The sequence below is a fragment of the Lineus longissimus genome, chromosome 2 (genome assembly GCF_910592395.1).
Source record: "Lineus longissimus chromosome 2, tnLinLong1.2, whole genome shotgun sequence".
Lineage (NCBI taxonomy): Eukaryota > Metazoa > Nemertea > Pilidiophora > Heteronemertea > Lineidae > Lineus > Lineus longissimus.
This window is the reverse complement of record NC_088309.1, coordinates 3361777-3380414: the sequence shown is the minus strand read 5'-3', so window position 1 is coordinate 3380414 and position 18638 is coordinate 3361777. Positions and strand designations below refer to the sequence as shown.

General features: G+C 40.1%; 3 protein-coding genes across 5 annotated transcripts; 2 read left to right on the top strand and 1 right to left on the bottom strand.

Moving 5' to 3' along the window:
• The first annotated feature begins 532 nt into the window (after positions 1–532).
• LOC135501965 (PHD finger protein 12-like) lies at positions 533–9066 on the top strand. Its single transcript, XM_064794393.1, has 13 exons — positions 533–912; positions 1610–1791; positions 2134–2215; positions 2487–2881; positions 3133–3265; positions 3510–3680; positions 3951–4079; positions 4211–4952; positions 5177–5326; positions 5848–5988; positions 6179–6357; positions 6579–6806; positions 6960–9066. Exons 1-13 carry the CDS (start codon positions 865–867, stop codon positions 7185–7187), a joined length of 2808 nt encoding a protein of 935 aa, XP_064650463.1. The 5' UTR covers positions 533–864; the 3' UTR covers positions 7188–9066.
• Positions 9067–10171: 1105 nt separating this feature from the next.
• Positions 10172–15696, bottom strand: LOC135501949 (protein unc-93 homolog A-like). Its single transcript, XM_064794392.1, has 4 exons — positions 15598–15696; positions 13907–15352; positions 12617–12884; positions 10172–12273 (listed from the first exon to the last, which is right to left on the bottom strand). Exons 2-4 carry the CDS (start codon positions 15266–15268, stop codon positions 11993–11995), a joined length of 1911 nt encoding a protein of 636 aa, XP_064650462.1. The 5' UTR covers positions 15269–15352; positions 15598–15696; the 3' UTR covers positions 10172–11992.
• Positions 15697–15933: 237 nt separating this feature from the next.
• On the top strand, positions 15934–17811 carry LOC135501981 (large ribosomal subunit protein mL50-like). Of its 3 annotated transcripts, none has more exons than XM_064794394.1 (4): positions 15934–16037; positions 16491–16642; positions 16908–17043; positions 17397–17811. In XM_064794394.1, exons 1-4 carry the CDS (start codon positions 15969–15971, stop codon positions 17718–17720), a joined length of 681 nt encoding a protein of 226 aa, XP_064650464.1. In that variant the 5' UTR covers positions 15934–15968; the 3' UTR covers positions 17721–17811. The 3 variants fall into 3 exon arrangements, with proteins under 3 accessions (XP_064650464.1, XP_064650478.1, XP_064650470.1); XM_064794408.1 differs by lacking the exon at positions 15934–16037 and adding an exon at positions 16240–16377 and having other exon boundaries at positions 16491–16533; XM_064794400.1 differs by lacking the exon at positions 15934–16037 and adding an exon at positions 16243–16377.
• The last annotated feature ends 827 nt before the right edge of the window (positions 17812–18638 follow it).

The window sequence follows — 18638 nt, the reverse complement described above, 5'->3', positions numbered from 1 at the left end:
TCTAGAATAGGATAAATATTGGCTTCATGACCCAATTATCTCAATTATCAATTATCTATGAATTTCAGAAGAATTATATTGTGACAACAAGCCCAAGGAAGTTCTAATATCAGCCAGATTTCCTCGCCATCATCTACTAAGAACTCCCTTTCAAGGCCTTTAGCCTTCCTAATATTACTGTGACACCAAGGAGGTTCTATAAAACTTCCTTGGACTGTAGTGTTGGAGACATACATGCGACTCAAACCTCTCACTCGCAGCCGAGTGATAGGTATGGGCCTCTTGTTGTACCCGACAGGTGCCCGCATTCTCCAAGCGTCATCAAAGGTGATCATCGCTGCCAAGCCTGTCTCACTCGACATACTACTGACTCTGTGACAATTTCAGCGGGTGCATGTAAAAGTCGACTGACGGACCGAAGACCGGGAAATTGAGGTGCCCGTACGGTGCTGCCATCTATTCAATTAAGGGCAACTGTGCGCATGCGCGGTATTTGACATGTGGGCATTGAGCATGCGCAGTATGGCGGACATTTTGCGCCAAGACCAATTTTTCAAGAAAGGCAACTTTTGCATCTAAATAATTGCCAAATTTTGCCATTAAAGCAACCCTGATTGCGATTTCAAACGCAGGAGTTGATTTCTTCGGTATTTGACTGTATCCTGAACAAATATCGTCTAAAACCATTTGTTCATTACGGAGAATTTGATGTGAAAGTGACTGACATTTTCTCAAGCCCCTGATTTCCAGCTGCAAAAATGGAGTCATGTTGTTGAAAAGTTAGCCTACTTTGCGGAACCCCTCCTCGTCTGATTTCTGTCGTGGATTGGTTGTTTGCCGCAGTGAAATCAAAACTGATCAGTCATGACGACCGTCGAATATGACTTGGACACCTCTGGTGGCCTTATGGAGGTGAGGAGTTGCATTATTTCAACCCCAAGATTCTTTTACTTTTTAGCAGAGCTGCCCAAGCCAGGCACTGTAGAAATCGGCAGACATTTTGATTTTCAACCTTTGTCAATTATTGTACACATTCCACACACACAAGCAGCACCATGTTGGACATGTTGAAAGCATTTCTCATTCACCAGTCTGTCAACACCAAGCAATCGAAGTAGGCTCTAGGCCTATATCATGTTAAAATGTTGGGCTATACGTTTTTTTGCATTGGTTAGACCTGGCCTGCTGCATGCTGCTCACTGCTGTTACTGTAGTGTAGCCCACTGTGTCTGACTGATTTGAACTTTACTAGTACTCTGTGATGGATAATCATGGATATAGCAAGGCCTACTTTGTCTTTGATTCCTCAGACAGTTAAATCCTACTTTCAAATTTGTTGATGCAGACTGGCTTTATTTTTAATATTTTTCATTATTTATTATGCTGCCAAAGAAAAGTGGGAAAAATTTAATACAATTGGTTGTTCAGTTGTTTGTATGGCTCCCAGAACTACATAAACATAGGCCTACAACAATGCGGTATGGTCAGATCTAAAAAAGTTTTTTATGCCTCATGGACTGCAGACGACATAAAGTGAAATGTCTGGTACAATTATTGGCTTGTGTCGGTTAACCTATTTGTTATCAATCCATGTTGTTATCTCTTTCAGGAAATTCATAAGCTGACTGCACCTCCCCAAAGTGAAGAATCAATGCGTAAAAAGAAGAGGAAAGAACGAGAATATCGTCGCCATGGCAGAGCTGTCAATCACGATTGCTGTGACAGCTGTAAAGAGGGTGGTGATTTGCTGTGTTGTGATAGATGCCCAGCTGCATTTCATCTTCATTGCCAGTGAGTACACCAGACAATCAGTTTGTTATTTTGAGCAGTAATTTGTTCAGATGAGGTACATGTAATGATGCCAGGTAATCGACCTGGGTTTGATTATGATAGAATTTAGATTTGCAAAAAGTAACTGTTTTTCTTCATCTTTTATAAGTGCACTCTTCACAGAAAACATTGGCCCAAATATCTATGTTGATTTAATGCAGCCAACAAAAATTACATGTAGAACTTATTTTTGCTTATACATATCAGAATGTGTGAATGACTGCCATAGCACTAGCAGATGTAGTTACCTGCCATTTGCTGCTCATGCCTTATTACTGATGACTTTGTTTGTCATTTCCTCAGCAATCCACCCCTGGAAGAAGACGATTTACCCCCTGGTGAATGGATCTGTCATCGATGTCGGGTTATGCCACCACAGGTAGAGGTGAGTCTCTTTGATGTAGATGCATTGGCATATTTGACAGTCCAAGAAGGCAGTTTAAAAGGAATACTGTGTAATTTCCCAATCACACCCCATCAATCATCAAATCCTTGAGGATCTTTGTAATAACACAATGTCAGCTGGTTCTGAAAATGTTTGTTGGATTTACAAGATAAAATGTACACTGTGTTCTGTTTATTCCTTATTCTGTACAAATTTATGTGATGTGTAGCTATTGTGTTTTGATGCACATGTGATCTTCTTGCATTTGCAGAAGGATGACGATTCGTGGTCAACGTGTAGTTCACATAGTTACCGAAGTTTAGCCACTCCTGTACCGGGGACCAGCAGCAGCACCAATGGCGATGATAAAGAGAAGAAAAAGAAGGAGAAAGAGAAGGTGGCTTACTCGAATAACCCATTCATACTGATGGACATGGATAGTGAGGATCCAGAGAAACCTCTCGATACTCTCATTAAGGCAGCTGGTTTGATGAACCCAGAGCAGTTTGCTATAGCAAGTGAGATGTCATGTACTACGCAGCTTCCGGGTACAAGCAAGCGCCGCTGGACACGTGATAGCAATCGAAATCCACCAAAAAGGTTGGCACATGAGTTGGATAATGGAACGGTTCCGTTGCCAGCAAAACTCTGCTTTACTTGCAGCAAGTGAGTAAAACTGCTATACAACTGTAAAACTAAAAGTTATTGATTGTCTGATTCAGTTTGTTTTTTATACACTGCATTAACTGGTGATGTTGTTCAATAAAATTCAGTTTGTCTGTTGTCATCAAAGCTGCTCAGAGTATCAATAATAAGAAATTATTCCTGCCTTAGGTTTTGACCGGGCTGTTCAAAACTCCCTATTCTTAAATGGATTTCTTTAGAGGTTTTCTTTAACCAGTATCTGCCCTCTCCAGGAGCTGCCGCAAAGCACCCTTGATCCAGTGTGACTACTGCCCTCTGCTCTTCCATCTGGATTGCCTCTATCCACCATTGACGTCAATGCCGACTGGACGTTGGATGTGCCCAAATCATCCGGAAAATTTTGTCGTAAGTTCAGTCCAGGCTACTGTTAAATAAGAAAAATGTGTCTTTTAAGTCTTCAAAATTAAGAAAAACCCTCAGTTATTTGAAATCTCTGAAAAGCTTATGAAAACTTTCAGTCTTTATTGCTGTAAGTTGTGCCTTTTGAGCTTTTTTCTCGAAATTGATAAGTCCTTGTCATTGCCTTGATGTTCCTGTACCAGTGAGTCCCATTTCATCATAATGAGTTAATGAAAAACTTCTCTCTCAGGATGAAAAGTTACTGAAGTCGCTGAGCCTGACTGAACGTGTTGCGTTGTGGGATAAATTCAATGGGAATGTAAATGCACATACTGTCAAGATTGACTTCCTGAAGCATATTCACAGAAAGAACCCACCCTTCAGAATCAAAGTTGCTCATCCAAAGAGGGAAGCCGTCAAGGTAAGCAAGTCTTGTCATCTTTTCAGTTCAAACAAGCTTCATTTAGAAAATGCTGCAAATTTTGTTGTTCATCCAGGCACGTTTGTGGTTTGAATTTGGATTAATGCAAAAATTCAATTTGAATGTCAGTGTAGCACCTTAAAATTGACATTGTTGCCTGCAATTCAAATGTAGGTAAAACAACTGTATCTTTATGCTCTTCATTTGTCAATATAGTAATGTGTCAGGTGTGCTTCATTCTATCATTCTATAAAGTGAATTGATTTTCAGGTTCCAAATGCAATAAAGCAGCAATATCTTTATCCACCACCATTGATGCCTCGACCAAATGAAGCGCCCAGGATTCTTGATCCGAATAATGGAGTCACATCAGAAATCTCTCAGGAAGACCAAGATGAGGTACGCTCACTTCAAGTCATGAAAAGGCGATAAATTTTGATGAAGTTTGTTGATTTTTTGGATCTGCTCTATTCTAGGTTTGGCAGCAATTCAGTAAAGCTAGCTATAACTCTCGTTGAATTTCATTCCAGTGGTTATCATCTGTGGTTGCTCTGCAAACGAGTATTAGCCGCCATCTCGCACAAAGAAAACTGAAGCCAGGTGATGGGAAAGTTGTAGAGCACTCGAAACCCACTGCCTCCGTGATGCCAACAGTCAAGCAGCTTGATCCTATTCCCTCCAACACAGCCACATCACCGAATATTAGTGGACAAGCGGCATTGGACCAGTTGAAGATTGGGGGTGAGCCGGCAATAAAAACACTCTCCAATGGTCCTTCAGCTTTTTCTCCAACGCATGAAACGCTCGGCAATGGACCGTTTTGTGAAGGAATTCAAAAACTACCTGGACAGGTCTCACTTCTGAAAAATAACACTAGCCCAATGGATACCAGTGATACTGTGGACAATAGTTTATTTGGGCAGAGAATGTCTACTAGTATGGATGTTTCGCCAACTGTAATGAAGGTTTCTGTGCCGGTACCTGAGAAATCAGGTAACTCCGCTGGTGGAAGTACTCCAACTAAAAACATTATCGTTAGTGCATTCAGTAAGGGTAACAGTGTCGCAGTTACCAAGGCTTTGACTAGCAATCCAAATACTACACAGCCAAGAACTGTTACTGTCAGTAATCAACAATCCATCTTGACACCAAAGGCGAGCACAAATTCAGGAGCCAAGCCAACCACTCCAACAGGCAGCAAGATCAGCATCATGTCTGCATCATCAACAGGACAGTTGACACCAAAGGTCATAACAGTCTCAGCTAGCCAAGGTATGTTGCATGAGAGAAAGTAATGCTGGCGAGGCAAATTGATTACAGAATGTTATTTTCTAAAAGACTTGGAACAAGTAGATTGGGTTGTCTCTTCGTCTGCTTGACATTACATAACATAAACATATTCTGTATTTGCATACAGTTGTGAGTTTTACAGTTAAAAAACGTTAAGTTTTTGGCTTTTATTGATAGAAATTGATAGTAAATTCTCCTACTTTCAGCCAAATCTACATCGACTACCACAAGCTCTGTTGCTGGTGTTGCATCCAGTGCTGCCGCTAAGCTAAATGCTGCCGGTGCCTTAAGCACATCACCAGCTATAATCAACTTGAATAACTCTTTACAAACCTACATAGATGGAACTTCAGGAGGTGAGCTAGCCTGGTTCAATTAATATTTCACTTGGTAGAGCTAACATATGCTTCTTTGAATGAGCTGAAGAACCCAGATTCCCTCATTCTCCGTCACAGAGTTGTGACGTCACCTGTTGTTTGGAGATGAGATGGTTACTCCACAGACTTCTGCTGATTGGCTTTTGCTCAAAAAATCCCGCTTTCCAGGACTTTCTGCAGGATTGTTGACGGGAGTTGCTGCCTATCAGAGGCCAAGTAGTGACTACAGCACCCCTGTGTGGCGACCTACCTACGGTTTGCTAAAAAATCTGCCAAAGTTAGCATCACTCTTTTAATAGGCTGTTTCAATATTTAAAGGAACTCTGGTCAGATGTGCGACCCACTTCGGTCCAGCTTAGCTGAAGTAAAGTAAAGAGTAAAGTTTGTTTATTATAGTATCACCCCTAATGAAAGAGCCTGTGAGCTTTTGGCTTATGAGTCACTCTAAAGGCATTAGAGTCTGGCAGAAGTTCTTTTAATCCGGAGAAATCCCTTTTCAGATGTTGAACTCAGCAAGCTGGATGAGCGCCTCATCCAGATTCTAGCTTGGCAGCGACTTCAGCAGCTCCTACCACAGAAGAATACTACGACTTCCAGTTCTGGCAAAAAGGGTACACTGAACGGGCTTCTCTCACCTGCAGGTTGGTAGGCTCCTCAGTTTCTAACTTGTACCTGTTTTTAAAAAGACAAGCGAGGGCTAGTTTTAAGAAATCTTGACTGGTTCATTTGGGGAAAATGTTGATCATGATGATTCTGTTGAAAACTCTGTTGCCCTATATTTGATAAATCCTTTTTCCGAATCCTGAGCTCATGTTTTCTTTGTGTTTTCAGTATCCACTGAAGTCCAGGCACGAGCTTTACTGTGTCCCTTGACTGGGAAAGGCAACACCGTACCAATGCCATACAGAACATTGACTGTTGGAACAGGTGGTGACATGGATGTCTGCCTTACTGCCTATGGCCACTGCAACTACGTCTCGGCAAAACATGCGTGCATATTCTTTGACGAGGTAAATTATAGGTTTTCATTAAAAGTTGATATGGTATGCAATAAGGTCCTTATGGCACAGACAAGGCTGGAGGCAGAAGAGCTTTCTGGACCAAATAGTAACACCTCAGGAATCGTATCAATATGCAAGTTTCAGTGTGAAAAATTTAACAGATTGTATGTTTTTTGTGGCTTGGGACAACAATCATCAAAAATGACCTTTACTCTATGATCCTGTTGCAGACAACCAAGCACTATGAACTTCTCAACTACAGTGAGCATGGTACGACTGTGGACAATGTGCTGTATTCATGTGATTTCTCAGAGAAGTTGGTGCTCTCTCCGAAACCGACTGGTATTGTTGCATCAGTTCGAAAGATAATCAGCAAGAAAAAGCAGAAGCCACAGCCTGAACCTATGGAAGAGCTGAAGCCAGAGGACAGACTCACTATGAGTGCTCATGCCACTGAGGTAAGGAAGATTAACTCAGTTGTGACATGTGTATAATGCCGGTACTAATCCAAATTTGTCATGGTGTCGTACCTACGTATATCATAGTTCGTTCCGATCATTTTGGCATTCTTGTTTCAAGTTTCATCGGACAAACCATTTCGTCTGTTCCAGGTTCGTAAACAGTGCAATTGTAAAGGAAGCAGCTCCAGCTTGATTGGTGGATCAGGTGCTGGCTGGGAGGGTACAGCGTTACTGCATCACGGCAGCTACATAAAGGTCGGTTGCCTCCAATTTGTGTTCAGCATCGTCGAGCAAGCTCCGAGAGATTTGTCTCAGGAAAGGAAGAGAGAGGGATTCTCGATATTGAAGTCGCAGCTCCGGGTGACGCCAACAGAATAAACTTTCATTATAATCACAGAACTACCACTGCAAGTGATAGTACGAGACACTGAAATGATGTTGAACTCTCCTGGACTCCCACAGTACCTTCCAAATCTTTCAAAAAGTGTTATGATACAAACATAGGTGTGCTCTTCAAAGATAAGGAAGTCTTCAGTGACCCTGAACGGCTCTGAAAGCACTTGATTTCTATTCTGCCTGTGCTTATTTCAAAGTGTTTCATCAAGATTCGTCGAGTCGGAAGCTTCCACCCTTGATTTAAAACAAATTCAAGGCCTGCATAGCACGGAATTTTATCTTCGATGGTTATGCAACCTAGGAAATTAAATAAGATTCCTTTAAGACCATACACAATCATACATAATCAATGACTGTACTGGTATGGTTTGACAGGAATTTTAAAGAATTTCATTAAGAAGCATAACCACAGGAAAGATAAACTTGTGTAAATAATAATATTTGTATATTTGATGATACAAAGGTTTTGAATCGTAGCTATGATTGATTATCATTCTTTTCTGATTGTTCTAAATGCTATCATGGTATGTTGTGTTCAGAGATACGGAGGAAATGAAAACGCTCAGAGGTAAACGTTTTGGTCTGCACCATATCATTTTGAAAAAGAAAACTATGTTTTGGTTGAGATTAAAATGATTCGAATTCTCTCAGGTTGATAATTATTCTGGTATTGATTATAAAAAATGAGATTTTAAATTTTGGTGTGTCACTTGGTGCATTGGGGAGGGGTAAAATAGTAATGTTTACATCTTGTTGAATGTTGATGCAGTACATGTAACTGCTGATATTGAATATTCCAGCAGTTCTTGAACTGTGAAATGAGGTCGAGTCTCTTGTACTTGTTCCCATATAATACGTTTACTGGTCGTCCTGAACTTTGGAATACTGGTACTTGATGCAGTGTTCTCCGACTGATAGAATATTCCAGCATTTATTGAACTAGGAAGTGAGGTCAGGTCTATTGTATTTGTTCCCATGTACTAGTTTATTGGTATTGTCCTAAACTTTGGAGGGTAGATGATGGTTAATCAAAATTAGAAATTGTCATGAGCTTTGTACACCAATGAATGAGTAATTTCTCCTGTAAGGTTCTTCCTGAAGAAAGCTCACCAGTACGGCCTTGATTGTGAGTAATCGCCTGATATTGTACAGTGTACATTCATGTACATGTTCATCTCATGAGTTACCATAAAATGTGCTTGTTGAAGCCTTAGATTATCTATTCTTTGGTGTGCTGTAATTTGTGCAAGGTTTGTTGTATGTATCTCTTGCCTATACAGGCCATGGTTATCATGCATTTGGTCTGGAATGTGAGGTCAGTGCCCCTTTGTTACTATAGCCCACATTTGAAAGTCAGCCAGCGGGTAATAACAAATGCTCAATACACAGGCCAATGTACACTAGTCGTGCATGTGTTGATCATTTCCGCTGGCTGACTTTCGAATGTGGTCTATTGGATTCCAGTTTTCAGACGTAACTTTGGTTCATTTTCTCATGAATCACTCCTCTTAGAAGATTCAGTTCAAATTTAGGCCCTGTGATCAAAAATCTTCAAAATCACGAGAGCTTGAAAATGCAGCCTTCTGAAAATCAAGATGGAAACTCCTAAAATAATCTGCTGATTTTTGTATCCATTAAGATGAAATTTCTGCATCATGTAGCAATTTTGATATCGAAATGAGTGAAAACTTAAATATATTGTAAATATGTAGCCAGTTCCCAATTTATCTGTACAGTATTTTTGTTAATGTAGTTTCTTACCTATTATAAATTCATAGCATGCCTTGTAATGTGAACCGCATTGTATTCATAAATGTGAAATACTTGACAGTGGCAAATGAATAAAACATTGTTCAGTAGATATGTTATGTTCAGTTTTCAATATCAATTAACCTCAGTGTTGTATGACACCTCAATTCCCCTTACTGGTGACCAGTTGGAGCTGAACTTTTAGCATTGCATAGACAGTTACTGTGGAAGAACAGATTCATGACCTACCATGCATGTAGGCCTACTACATGTAAGATACATGTACATGTAGGCCTTTTGTACAGGCGTCCCTGAACTGGCTAAATAGTGTATACACAGTAGATTGTAGACCAAACAATCGAAGGATCTTTTATTGTGAATAGCCAGTGGCTAACGGGGACAACCTAAACTCTCATTTATCAAATTGAATAGCCCTCTATTGTGGCAGATGGGATGGCAGGGTGAAGAAAGGCCTTTCATCCGAAGACGATATCTAATTCATGGGTTGGGGGATTCAGGCCAGTCTCCTTTGACCTGAATTGGTGCAATTTGATGACCATTGTGCCAACACTAACTACGTAGGTTGATAACCTGCACAACCTCTGACATGCATCAGTTTTCTAGCACAACCTATGGCACTGATCATTAAGCAGCTTGTTCAGGCACTGAGTATTGGCAAACATTCTTCATATCCTGAAGACTGTCTACAAGGCAACCATTTCCTTATGCCTAAAGAACACATTGCCATCGGACTGGATGCCGATGTCAGCCTAGTTCTTTACATAGCGTACAGACAGGGAAACAAGAACGGGAGTTACTGAAAGGTTTAGTGTCCATCATCAATTAGTTTTACATCCATATAGAATCTTAAGCTGAACCTGGGAATGGTTCGCAAGGACCAGCACATGCCTCCACCTTGCTAGCAGAGGGTGGGTCAAAGAAGAATGTGGGAAATCAAGAACTATCTTGACATGTACATCCAAGGTTTGATACATGTAGGTCACAGTCTTCATGACATGGCCATAGTGCACATGGATAGAAGGATGTCCAGAAAGGACTAGAAACACCGAAAAACATCTTGCAAAGGAAAATGTTACATTTATTGTCATTTTTCAATAAAAGCACCAGCTGTTATTGAAAAACAATATAACTGTAGGCACATATTATGTTCAAACAAGCAAAATTGCATATTGTCACATGACATCTGGATTAGTTTCAAAAGACCGACAGATGCATCTTACAGCTGGGCAAGCGCAAGCAAGGACAAACGATTGTACATGTAAACAGAACAACCATAACAAGTCATATGTCTTGTGCTCAACAAAACTTTTAGGCAGGGTACACAGATAAGCAGCGTCTGGACAAACTTCCATTTTATTAACTGAATATTTGGAATGTCTATCACCATGATCACGTTGTTTAGGCTTTCTCCATGTTCTGGGTCTGGATAACAGTGTCAAAGAATAACACAAACTAATTTTTGTTTTCCTCCGAACATTTAATCCCAAAATAACACTACGTACATGTATGTGGACTTACACATCATTACTACTATGGAAGATCATTTTATTATCATTATGACACATCACAAACAAACAGCAAGGATAAAATACATGTCAACTATCATTATAAACATCTTTGTTTGTTGAAGATTTTTGAGAAAATGTCGATGGCAGTCATCACCGATAAAATGCCTAGTTTCTGTGCAATGGGTGTGATGTTGTCACACCAGCAAATGTACAATATAATGTTGGTAAAATGTACACAACCTGTAGCTCCCAAAGCACATGTAGTAAAAATGGGACAGCCTTATCAACAAAGAGCATTTCCATTTTGTCAAGATATGTCAAGATCTCTCCATCCTCGACAAGATGGGATGGTCTCAAAGAGTAGTCGGTAGATCTGCCTTCTATACACCTTTCCAGAAATGGGGCGCTGAGTGTCCGAAATAGTGATGTCATAAGGGGAAACTAGGCCTTATGGTGGAGGGACAAAGGAGATAGTCATGGTTGACCAACACACTTGAATGCCTTTAATGACGGACAAGGGGGAAAAAGTTAGTTCCAATGCAAGCCACCAATTTCGGGAAGCATGTATACAGGAACTCTAAAACTATACCAACTAATGTACCTGGCCGTGACTGAATGGGGAAATGATTGGTGCTTGGGAATTGTCATGAACACAATATAAAGTGAATGCAAACATTAACAGTAAACCATGCAGATTACTCCTGTGACCGAGGCCTTTGTCGAATACACCCTATACAAGTTTTTTAGCTCTACACTGCACAGAAGGCTGCAGGTCTTTGCTGATGTGGAGTCGAGTGGAGATACATGTAAGCTGTCAAGCACATAAGTCCAGTTGCATACGTACCCTGGATATACCCATAACCTTGGATTCTACCATAACATAACAAAATATCCAATAACTCACAAATGCATTCATAATCAGACAGCATTCAAGATGAATTCAGCCTTGCAGGAATCAATAATACTGATACTACATTGTACCAACAATCAACAAGATTACAAAGCATATAATATATGGCACCGTTCTTGCAAATATTATTTGCAAGAATGGTGCCAATTTCTCCAAATAAACCAAGGAATGCTGAGGTAGTCCTATTAAAGCCACTTCATTATGTAGTAAAGATGCAATAAATTCAAACAATTCAACTCAATGGTGCTGGTCAAAACATTTTCATCATGTGCATATCTAAAAAAACCAAACTTTTAAATATGGCAAAAACAGTAGCTGTCTTAATAACAATAATTAAAAGACTATTCTTATTAATACATGCACTTTATGAAAGTACAGTATAGTAATTTCATAACTATGATAATAATCCACAAGTTAGCAATGACAATGCATTTCTTTCTCGTGTAGTTGAGCAGCAGTCAAACTCCAAATCAACAAGAAGGAAAGTTATAAATAATTGATCGCTCTCTGTGTACCATAAATTAATTGTTTGGTATATTGGTGTTCAGGTCAAAATGCTGGTCAATTGGTCATCCTAAGCTCTTTGGCTAGACATGACATCAATTCCTCCGATTCTCACCTGGCTTAACACCGTTGATGACAATAGTCTTGCCTGCCACATTTCCATTCGTAAACAAACATTTTGATTTTCGTAACCTCATCTCCAAGATAATGTAACAGATAAATGCAAATGTCATGATTGCTTGAAAGATGTAGAACTTGACACTGATACACAGGGCCTGACTGTATCCAAACGTGATCGCAAACCCCAAACAATGGAGCAGACGGAAGTTAGTAAAGCTGGCCTCCTGGCGGTGAGGGAATAGCGTTGACAGGAGAGCTGCAAGAGACAAGGGTTAAAATGGTAAAAGCAAGAATATTTTTCACTATAATTATTGCTCCTTTTTGTGATTATGAAGCAAATACATTTGTAATTCTTATTACATGTACAACTCGAATCATATTTGCGAAAGTGACTTGTGGAAGTCCAACAAGAGGCAGCCATTTTAGAACATTATCAGTGCAACAAGAACCTTACAGTACTCGCATGAATGAATGCCATCGAAATTAGAACGATTCAAGGTTATAAGTGTCGAGGACATTGCCCATTGAGGACAAATTTAAAATCTATTGAAAAAATAAATGGAGTGCCAATACTTTCATGGACAGCTGAGCTGATTTACCTGTAGTTTGTGGCTGCCAGACTGCATCGCACATTCCCCACAGAGCAGGGATGATGAAGAATGGAGCAAGGCTATCCGGGGATGGTGACCACAGAATTAATGTGAGAACAAGTGCAGATTGCACAGTGAATGCTCCAGTGTAGAGAGCGACACGTCCGACCAATCTGTTGAGCTTGCCACCAACATAGCAGAAGATAACATCAGTGATGCCATAGCAGATCATGGCATACCCAACCCAGCTTACACCAATGGTACAGCTAATGTACGCCTGAAAAAGAAAACAGATCAAGTTAGATGCAGGACCACTAGATTTGTGTGGAAATTTATCTTTTAGTTTTACATGATTTGGCCACCGTGAAAATGTCTGAAATGAAAAAAAAGCCACATGGATGGACCATATGTGCTTCAAACTATTATTTGATCCCACAGCAAGCCATTTGTTTTGCAGCATCTGGTACAAACTTGCAACAGACGGAGAAGTATTGTCTTAATATTCTTTATGAAGCTAAAAATCAACCCTGTGTACATGTACATGTACACGTGTAGATCACTGACACATTCTACAGTTAATTTCATCAAAATGTAGAGATTTTCTAACAGAACAAATAGGTGTAGAAACTAGGCCTTAGCCTACACCCCTGTGGTCCCAGATAAGTACTTTTTGGCAATTTGAGATTTAACAAGATGTTTTCGCTTCCTATCATGATGATTAATATTTAATGTCAAAAGTTACAAATTGGACGAACTGATAATGTGTCATACAGCACCTAATGTCAGTTGTCACTGATTAGATTGATCATTAATTGAAATACATGTACTTAGAACCTTGACACTTGAGATCTTTCCACAATAGATCTCTCGAAAGAGAATTTTTTTTTCAAGGCAATTAGGGCCCACTCACTGTTTTCAATTTGAACTTACAGACATAATAGAAGATACCAGAACTGATTATCGTCATGTTCACATGACTCTTTCTTATCAAATATTACAAAGATAGAAAGTCATCGTAAAGAAAACACTTGCTGTAGAAAACGGTAGACACAATGTTGGTCAATTTGGTTGACTTTCCTTCTGTACATGTACACAATGCCCATTTCTGAAATTTTTAAGCCACTTATCGGGCACTGTTACATTGCTCAATTAATCAATCAGTGGTTAACAAAAAGGATCAAAATGAAGAAGAGTGACCAATTTGGTTGAAAATGTTGCTAGTCATGGATGACTCCTAACAAAACAATTAATTGCTAATTTCATGAAACACAGACACAGGCAAGAGGATGGTTTTCATACCTGAGTGAAGTCAGCATATAGGTAGCCTTGATGCATCCCAGTCAGGTATGACATCGGCAGCAGAAGCAGCATCTTGGGTTTCTTCAAAAGCCTGAATGAGGACAGCAGTAGATTCCCAATGGATTGTTGGTCCGACATCACACTCATCATACTCACAGTGCTCCCAAAGTCATGAACGGCACTTGAGGCACGGAAGACGCGCAGAAGTGCAATAAGGAGAATTATTGCAACTACTACCAAAGAGATGTACACTCCACCCAGAATATAGATTTTGTTCAGATGTTCTGTATCATGCGAACTATGATCATAAGAGTTGTTGAGTTTGTTTTTTGTGAACTCGAACAAGGTATAATTCTGGGAGTTAGACATATTCCGAGGCAACGTGCTGCCAGTTCTCCTGATTGACGATGTGTTGCTGTTGGTACTGGTGCCAAAAACTGGACATTGCTCTGCACCGCACACTCGACCATAATATGATTCTGGCTTTGCCATTTCACCAAGTTGGAACACCAGTGACGACAAAAGATTGCCAAAGATTTGGGAGACCTGTTGAAATGATATCCATATTCCATGAAAACGACTGATAACTGGTGCAACAGTTTTGCCTGTTTGACCTGCGTATTCAAAGCCAGCTGCGGATACATAGAGGGCCGCTGCAGCCCAGAGTGGTCCATTTGTTATGCCAAGTAGGAGTGAGGACGGAATTAGAGTGTAAGTTCGAGGATAAAGCAACGAGCCCAGAAATAGACACGTTAATATGTGACTCAGAACCAGAGTCCATTTTGGTGTCAGTTTCTTTAAAATTATAGGAGTGAGAAAACACGATGTTATTCCACATGCGTAATAGCAGCTGTATGACAAAACACCAAGCCCCTTGTCTTGAAATAGGGAACTCGCTATATTCTGAATACCATTGAAGCCAGAATATAGTAACATAAATGCAATGGAAACCACAAATAAATCTTTCATGAGGGTAACTTGCTTCTTACGAGACATCTTCTGGCGACCAGGCACCGGATGTACCGGATAAGGGTTGATCTCAGGTTTGAGATTCAATTCACAGAAACTGATCGATTTAGTGACACTTGCTGCAACACTGAGAGACGAACCTCGAACACCAGAAACCTGCAGTGTTCCATTTGGGACAAGGTGTTGAGTTTCATGACCGACATTTTCAGCTAGGTCAGCAGACAGCCCTCCAATCTCATTTTTATCAGAAGCTTCATGTCCACTCAGTAAATCCATACCAATGTCATTTTCAGATCTAACAGCTTCACCACTATGAAGTTGATCAATATGATCATCAGCTTCCTGCCACTCAACGCTTGTATCCGCATTATTATTACGACTGTTTGGATCCATTGTAGAGTTCCCCGAGAATTAGTTCTCAAGTACAGGACGAAGACCCACTGGCACGGGAAAATATATCACAGCATTGAAGTACACCTGCAATGGAAATGGAATACACTAAAATTGGATATTCATTAAAACAAGTGAAGGATCTGCCTGAAGATGCTGCCTTGGGGTTGCTAATTCATAAGAAGTCAGCTTACAGTATTAGCACACACTTGGTCTCTGAGACTGTGTGTATGCGACTGTGACAGTGTGAGTGAAAGATAAGGTGTTGCTGTTGCTACAGCTAGTACATCCATTCCTATCATTCATACATTAGATCTAGCTTTGTTAATTACCATTAGCAATATCCAGAGGAGCTATCGCATGTACGGTTATCATTCATTATGTCGACGGCACAAATGACATGAATGACAACGAACAACAGTCAACACGATACAAAGACGGGAAAATCTGCTACTGGCTTCGTTGCCGGTTTATATATTCCTGGAAACGAGGTCACTTTGAGGTAATTTGAATGTTGCAGAAGATTATATTTACAAATTATAAAATGTATTTTTAAATGCACTTACACTATTCCAAATATCAAAACCTTAGTACTAAACAGAAATAATGGTTTATCATAACACGCTAACTACACAAATATCAACTTTTGTTAATTTTCAACTTATTTCAATCCCCTTTCTATGGAACTCTCACAAAAAACAGCATGGCGGCATGTTTTGGAAAAATGCACATTTTGCGGTCATCTTTCCTAAGAATTCCGTGCCATGATAGAGTAATTTGCAATTCTTTTGTTCTCAAAGTAAAAGAAAGACTTGTTAGCGTCATTTAAAACTGTCTATTAGTCCTTCCTTTCGATGGCGAATTCCTGAAAATGCGGTTTGGACAGTTCCCTTTTCCACCTTTTGTGTATGCACAACCTCGTCCCAGGCGACACACGGTAGAAAGAATATATATATTGCCCTAGAAAATTGCTTATTATTCGAGGGCCTTAAAGATCGCGACCAAGGCCGGTCCTTGGTGACCTGCCCGTTTCTGTCACAGTGACGGTGTCATCAGATTTTGAGGTCATCACTAATAAATGTATGCAAGCCGACCCACGGGAGTGTCGGACGGTGAGACAGGGGTGGGCTCCTATTTTGGATGTTACAATGTCCATTTAGGCAAAGTCACCTAGTGCAGATTGAAGTTTTGATCACTCTGATTAACTTCTTTGTTTTTATTTCAGGTCTTGCTTGTGGTAAACAGAGGAGGATATTTTTCAAGAAAAGGTGATAAAGCCGACACTGAAAATGACTCTGCTCTGAAAGTCAGGAAACATCGTGATACAAATGATGGGGCAAACCTTCATGATACATTTCAATCTCTTTCAAGCAAAAGGTTAATTTTCTAGACAGTTTGTTAGTTTCCACTTGCAGGCAACAGAATTGATAGAGTGCTATGTCCAGATGCACAGTGTGGGCTCGTCCTCTGTGTTACACCAGCACTTCATGGCCCAGGGGACAAACAGCCACTGGATTCAAGATTAAGGTTTAGTGGAAAGACTGAGTCAAGGCCAAAGATGAAGGTGCTCATCTTGGTAATCAAACTACATGTACTCTTCCTCTGGTGGGAGACTATTAAATCTAAAAAAACTTATTTTCAGTTCTGTTAAGACAAGCCGATCTTACGTGCCACCATCAGACTTGAAGGATAGAATGGCAGCAATAACTGCTGAGATCTGTGGCAAGGAATTGAACTGGGCTGAAGCTTCTATTGAACAACCAATTCTCAAATTCAAAGTAAGTCAAAAATTCCCTATTCAAGGTTTTGTGTCAGTTTGCTTCAGTCACTGAAGTACATGTATCTGATATTTCATTTTGAAAATTAATGATGTGTACGAATAGTGTCACAACAAGCTAGAATGACAATAAAGTTAATACATGTAATTGTAACCATAACCTACTTACTAGATTTTAAGGTCCACATTAGTGTACTTAATACTTATTATTCTGCAAGGGGATTACTTGAGTTGGGTACATGAACGTAATTATTCATTGTTTTAACCTAAATTTAAGTAAGCTCTACGGTGATCCGCAGACATTGATGCAGTAGTATACATGTACAAGTAATAAGCCCTTTTCTGTTCTTTCAGGTTTTAAGCAGATTTATTCAAGACTTCAAACACAATATACCGAGCTCTCAGATGTCCTCTATGAAAACTGTTGGTGATGCATTGGATTACTTTCGAACTGAAGTTCATGATTCGACGGCTGTTCAGGACTTGGCAAAACTGCCACAATTGCCAAAAAATCTTCATATTCAGCAAAATCCTCACAGGTTTGACCCAGAGACAGATACCTTCTTTGGTGGTGTGACTGCTTTTCCTAAACGTGATACTATTGTGACAGGACTGAAGACAAAGAAACTTTATAAGGGTGTGAAGGCAAAGAAACAATGGTATGATTATATAGAATAAGTAAAGGAGTTGTTTTGTGGAATGTATTGTTTGAACAAGGATTATCATCAGAATAAAATTTGAGCCATGCTTGTTGTGTGGAAACAAAGTATACTTGCCTTTGTTACATTTCTTATTCGTGCATACTGTATGCTTTAGCACTGAGAAACTGATTTTGCAATTAACATGCACAGGAAAGGAAGGTATTTTATGCCCAGTTCCAGGAATTATGGGCTGTGAACACTTAGGTATCATGATGGCCCATTAGTTATGCTCAGGCTAACCACCTTGGTTTCCTTCGATACAAAGTTGTTGTAACCCTGATTCTGTCACGTCCTTCAGTTGGTCAAGATGAATGGCATCTGTACATTCTAGCCACAGTACCAAAGTGCTATTGGTCTTGTACGTTGTCTTTGAACTGGTTATGATTGCGTCTGCCGATGGCTGGCTTTTCTCTCGTGTTGGAGCTTCTCTCCAATTTTGTCTCGTGGTTATGCTTGAGATTCGGCATGGCCATGCAGTGCAATGTTTAATGTCAGATGATGGACCTACGGTAGTCTTCAATAAGAAACTGGTTGAATACCACATACAAGCTCTCACTTCACAAAATGGGGGGGGGGTTGCAAGAAAAGTTGGTCAGTTTCCAGTATTCCCCAGACAGTGACGGAGACATGGAAGCATATATAGTGGCAGTGAGAATGCTTCTTGGCTTTAACCATTTTATATTGTCTGCAAGCAGATCACGATTGAAAGACTTTAGGACTTTACAGAGGTGATTGTGACAGGGATTCTGCGGTGCAGTTGAAATACCAAGTCAAAGGCTTGACTGGGACAGGGAACGGTCATCCTGTTGCTGGCTATGGTTGTAATGACTGAGCATCCTGTTAACGAGCGATTCAAATTGCAGCGACATGCAATCATCATTGCAAGTGACGAACA